A 6,000-nucleotide genomic window follows, 5' to 3' on the forward strand; every position below is an offset into this window, starting at 1 on the left:
GTAAACCCATACCCATGTGGAGGCCTTTGCTGGCAGCTCTTGCTTGATGCTGAGCACCAGTCTGGTCCAGGCCAGGCACCTCAAGGGATCTGAACACCTGAACCCTCATCCCTCCTTAGTCCCTTTCCACAGCCAAGGAAGTGCAAGCAGAAACACCAAAGCACCACCTGGGTCAACAGAAAGCCATGCCATTTTAAGGAAGAAGTACTTTTGTCAACTATTTTTCTTCTGCCTGTGGAAAATAAAAGTTTAATGACAAAGCTGAGTACGCACAACTTGCAACCTCGATCAATAACACACAGTCCTGGTTGTCATCAGCCTGACAACAATTAGCAATTGGTGCGTAATACTGAACATGACCAACAGCATCAGCAGGCAAGACTCCTGGCTTTTTTAAAATTTAAGTGGCCTCATTCATAAGGAGTAGCAATCACAGTCCTAGAGCTGGCCTTTGCCATCTGCAGTGTTCACTGGAGGTTTAAAATGTTACATACACATAAAAGCAAGTTTTCCAAAAGTAGTTCATTAGCAATAAGCAACATCTAGGTCAGGAGACAAAAAACTTTCCATCACAAGTCACCTCTTCACACAGCAAAATTCAAAATAATCCAATCCAAACAAAGGAGACGAAGACAGAACGCATCTGATCTGCATTAGCTGGACACGTGAACACAGCGCTGAAGCGCACTACCAGAAAGCCCCCCCACCTGCAGGGACGTGGGGAGGGGGCCGGCAGATGGGTCAAACCTCGCAAACGGGGAGGAAAGCAAGCTGGCTGGGGTGGAAGGGGGCTGTGACCCCCGCCAGCCTTCGGTGCCACCCAGGGGCATGGGGAGATGGGGGCAAGATGCGAGAGAGAAGAGGAAAGGGTTTAAATATGTGTATTTTAAAATGTAAAAGGAAGTCACTACGGCAGCAGCAGATCTAGGGGTGAGATTTACCTACTCCGCGAAACCACCGGAAAAAATGCAGAGTAATCTAAGCGGATGCACGCACACGCGTGCACCCACAGACACACACAAAGCACAGAGACCGCATCCGCGGAGTTGCCGGGGTCCCAGCGCGAACCAGCGGATCAGGGCTGGGGCCGCGGCACCCTGCACCTGGCCCGGCCGGGCCGGGCCGCACCGGGCGGGGCGCGGCGAGTTCTAGAAGGAGCCGCCACCGCCCCCCGGGGCCGCGCCGCCCGCCCGCTGCCGGGCGGATAAAGTTTGCAGCAGCCGGCGGCGGCGCCACTGCAGTACCGGGCGCATCCGCCGCAGTGAGCGAGCCCCAGCCTGCGGGAGGATGAGCGCCGGTAGGCCCGGAGCCAGCCAGCCGGCCGCCACAGCATCCCCTGCAGCATCCCCTGCCCCCGCCCCGCAGCACCCTCTGCCGCCCTCCCCGCTCTACTCACCGATAACCTCCTGCAGCTCGTAGGCGTCCCTGCAGATGGGCCAACCGACGGCCGGGGCGGCGGGCGCGGGCGCCGGCTGGGGCTGCTGGACGTGGACCGGCGACTCGCCCTGCTCCGCCATGATGCTGCTGAAGTACCCAGGCACCCGGCGACCTTCTTCAAACTTCCCTTCCAGCAACACCTTTCGGCTGCGCTCCCGCCCTCGCTCCCCGCGCAGCCGGCCACCCGGCGGAGGGAGGAGGCAGGGCACCGAGGGGGAGGAGGCAGAGGCGGGCGCCGCCGCCGGCCGCGGTCGCTCGCCGGGCGCCGCTGAGGGGAGAGGCAGAGCGGCTGTTGGGCCCGGCGGCCCGCGGCCGGTGCCGGTGCGCGGCGCCACGGCAGAGCGCGGCAGCGCGGGCTCTCCGGCCGAACCGCCCCGCGGGAGTTGGGGGGGCGGCCCCCCTCGCCCCGGGGGCTCGCCGCCCCCCTCAGCGCCTCGGGGCGTCCCTGCCGGCTGGCTGCGCCTCCGGCCATCTTCCTTCCCCCTCCTCCCACTGCTCCGTGCGGGGCTCCCCGCCGCTGGAAGCTGGGCGAGGTCCTGTACGGGGCGGCGGGCTGGGCGTGTGCAGGCCCCGGCTCTGCCGGCAGACCCCCCCAGCCCGGGCTGAGCACCGGGGCCAGGGAAGGGCGCGAAGGAAGCGGCATCGCAGGGAGGGATGCTGGAAAGCACCTGTTAGGCCGGTAACATAAGCACTCGGGCATCTCCGGAGCACAGCTCTCAAGCATACAAATGTTACTGCCAAAAGCACTGCTGATGCAATGTTACTTGTACTTAAATGTGAGGATGTGGAAAGAAGAACCCACTCGTTTTCATCAGCAGTGAGGGCTCCAGTCCTGCTGAGTGGTTAAGTCGCCACCTGAGGCGAGCGGCCCTTTCCAGGCAGGGCAGCAGAGCTGCGCCACCTCACCTCGGTGTGGCCGCTGCCTGGGCTGGTGCCACCAAGCAGGACTGCGCAGTTGAGACGTTGCCCTTGGCTAACCAGAACTAAGTGATTTAAACATATTCAAGAGAGGATTCGTAATTAAACTTCTCTACTGCTTCCCATTTTACAAGATGAGGTTAAAAAAATCTGTGGCTGGACAAAACTCGGCTTAAGTGGAAAGGAGAAGGTGAAAAGGAGTTTATAAATGAAACTCTCACCCCGGCATTCTACAGGTACTGCAATAGAAAATAACTGCTATTTAAATAGCTCATATGACTCATGTCACACCCTAGACAAGAATTAATCCAACACCTTCGAGGCCTTCTTTACCTTAGAAGAATAAGTACAGACTTATTTTTTTTTTCTTTCCACTTAGTAGTGTTGGTGTTTGTATAATATCAGTAGGATTTTACTTACTATGAAATAATTTAGAAAATAGCTGTTTGTGCAGTCTACAGTCTCACTCCCACTTTGAATGCTTTATATTTTAAGATTTATAGAGGTGGAGAAGAGTGGTAAGAAAAGATTGCCATAGATTTTTTAAATCTCGCTTCCTACTACAGCAAGAATTTAAGGTAATTAGCACTAATAATGAAAATAGATGAGCAGGAAAGCTTTCAAAGACAGCGCTGATTAAAAGCAGAACTGAATCTCAGAAATTTTGGGGAAGAATGATGAACTGTGATTTAAAGTCAAAAAGATACAGATAACACAACCTGTTAGACACTTTATTCAGTCCAAGTTGAGTTCTTTTACTAACTAATCATTTTTGTGTAGCTTATTCAGTGGAGACTTCCAGTAAATAAATGCTTATTCCAAAAAAGGAAAGCAAGTTACTTCTGTTTTGCTGTGTTGCTGAAAAAGCTGAAGGAAGAATAAACTCCTCACTACAACTTAACATTTAATCAGAGGGTGTATCAGCAACTTGCAAATATGGAGTCATTTGTGCGCTGAACTTCCATTGTCTCACATACAACAGTGAGGCTCAGCATAGAGGCTCCTAGTAGTAGAAAAAAAAAAAACATTGCATTTTTCTGCTAAACTAATGATTCCTCTCAGTCTCAGTTTTAAAAGCTAGGTGATTAAAATGTTTTCATATATACGCATTAGAAATTATCTGCCACAAAACTAAAGGTCAGCAAGACTTGGAAGTATTAAATTGTCATTCAATATTAAGCTTAATGCCAAGACTAGACAAACTTGTTGTTAGTAGAGAAGACCTTTCTGCCAGCAATAGCATGAAAAAAAAATGAGTAAGACAGCAACAGCACAGGCCAGATCAATCAGCACGGGAAAAATGGGTTACTCACTATTGATGGAAAACAGCCAGCTTCTCCATCTGCACTCTGTTGTTGTGCGTGATGGCAGGGGGTGGTTTTAGTTCCTGAGCCGTTAATTTCTGTAATGGTCCTGCCGTACCACTGTCTAAACTGCTAGTTTACATCTGATACCATTATAGTAATTTTTTGTCCTGATTATTGTCCCACTTTGTCCCACTAATCCTACAGCTTTGGGAATTTCTAGAGCGTACCTGCACTCTGCAATTTCTTGAAATGTGCAGCTTTTACAGGGAGAACTTTCCAGGGTAGCAATTTTATAAACAGTGGGACCTGCAGGAAATGTTCTACACATTCAGGGAACTCAGGAAAAAATATTAGAGCCTCAAGAGTCGGGCAAGATAATAGAAATGACAGCAACAGCAGGACCTTGAAGAGGCATGGGAGAAGAGCCCTGCAGTGCTTTCCAAAGTATGACAGGCAGTAGTTCTTCCACAAGACTTTTCAGACACTGAAAAGAATAGCAATTGGCCGACTTTGGAGATTCCAGAGAAGGAGCTAGGGTTCACTTAAAATCACTGTTCTCTGAATTGAAGACAGTTCAGAACGGTACTGTGTGAATATGGTTTGGCCTTTCCTAGCGCTTGAAGACATACGACTTCAAGAGATTGTCTGGGTCACTGAGTTCGTTCACCAGATGATTGATTCCAAAGTGAATAAAAAGGCTTCACATAGCCAGGCTACAATCAAAACTGTCCACATTTAAAACCCTGTAGGCCACCATGGGAGAATAGTTAAACCAATGCTCAAACCTTTCAATAGTCCCCAGCAGTACCCTCTGCAGACTGGAGGGGTGGGAAGTTTAGAGCAAAATAACTCAGGCTTCATTTCTAGGTTTGAAGGATTTAGACAAGAATAACATTGGTGCTTACAATAACATTTCAGACCAATTAATTATATTTAAACATAAACATACCTATATAAAGTCAAAGACAAGCATGAGGACTGGGGTTCATAAGCCATGGTACATACACTGGTAGCATGCACAAGGGATAGCATCCCCACACTCCTTTTTTTTGTTTTTTGTTTGTTTGTTTTTTGTTTGTTTGTTTGTTTGTTTTTTTCTGAGTAGAAAGGGAGCACATGCAACCTAAACAGCCATATAACCTTGCATAGAATAAACCAGAGCAGGATGGAACTATTCTCTGCTATTGCGTCTACCTGGGAGAAACAAGTGAAGTAAAATCGTAGTCTCTCCCCAAAAAAATGGCCTAATACTGCAGTTATGACTGTCAGATGATGTAGCACAGCTCTCTGCAATTATGTACCAAAGTCTGAACGCCTTTCATTTGGTAGTGGCGAGGGATGGGTGTGCTTTAAATGACATCGTGAGGTACGAAGGCTGACACAACAGCAGCTGGTGCTGATGGAAGTGGACTGAATGCTTTCAACCTCTCTCTTCTAGTAAATGTGTAGCTAAATAGGTAACATGCCCATTAGTGTCACTAGAATGCTTTCTTTCATCAAAGCTTGCAGCTTAGGTTAGTTTCTGTTCACATAGAAGACATGAGAATCTCCTTGTCAATTCACATTACAAAAAGCATCTTACTTAATAGACTGGAAAACTTTTGATTCAGAAGTCACTGTCAGCTGTGTTCTTACTAAGTTTCACTGAAGTTAATGTCTGTCAGAGCATAGTGACCTTACGAAATAAACCACTTCTATTTTTTTTCCTAGGTTGAAGGCCTTGATGTCTTTCCCTCTTTTCTTCCTCCTCTCCATGTAAACCTTTGCAAGCTGTTCCACTCAGCAAATTTACTACTTGAAGTCAAGTAGGAAGATTTTGCATTCTGGATATTAATGATTGTTGCACCAGTAACCATTAAGCTAGAGTTTATTGTTATATAGTCAAATGGGCCTTTTGATTATTTCCTTATAGGCCATACCCCAAGCTGTTATCGGTCCTTGCAAGAGCAACTTCCATTGCCTTTCTGGTAAGTACAGTCAGTGCCACAGTAGATGCTACTGTGATTAGTGACTCGTTCTATTAGAAACAGAATGAAGTACTGTTCTCCTTCATGTGAACACCAAACCCTTCTCTTAAGTATTTTTTATTTGACCATGCTATTTTTCAGGCCACAGATAGGAAATGTTCACATCTTTGTCTCAGCCACTCTGAATGTGAGGGGCCTTGGCAGGCATATTGAAGATGTCACTTAAAAGAATAACGGAGCCTACGTGAACTCCTCTGCAGAGCTGGAGAGCTGATGTAGCCTCAGTCTCGACAGAGCTCATTCCTCAACATTACAGCTAGCATTGCGTGGTAGGAACCACTGTTAAAATAGTTAAGTCTTCACATCCTCCC

The 6,000-nt window shown here is 48.3% G+C and overlaps 1 protein-coding gene across 2 annotated transcripts in view; it reads right to left on the reverse strand.

Annotated features, from left to right (window-relative positions):
- STK39 (serine/threonine kinase 39) overlaps window positions 1–1,550 on the reverse strand; it is a 101,301-nt gene extending 99,751 nt beyond the window's left edge. For both annotated transcript variants that reach the window (XM_086750864.1, XM_086750865.1), the window contains exon 1: window positions 1,397–1,550. In XM_086750864.1, coding sequence (XP_086606990.1) covers window positions 1,397–1,517 — 121 coding nt within the window. In that variant the 5' untranslated portion in view covers window positions 1,518–1,550. The remainder of the gene's footprint in view (window positions 1–1,396) is intronic.
- Between the last annotated feature and the right edge of the window lie 4,450 nt (window positions 1,551–6,000).

This window comes from Chlamydotis macqueenii, chromosome 6, assembly GCF_036417535.1.
Source record: "Chlamydotis macqueenii isolate bChlMac1 chromosome 6, bChlMac1.mat, whole genome shotgun sequence".
In the NCBI taxonomy this organism is placed as follows: domain Eukaryota; kingdom Metazoa; phylum Chordata; class Aves; order Otidiformes; family Otididae; genus Chlamydotis; species Chlamydotis macqueenii.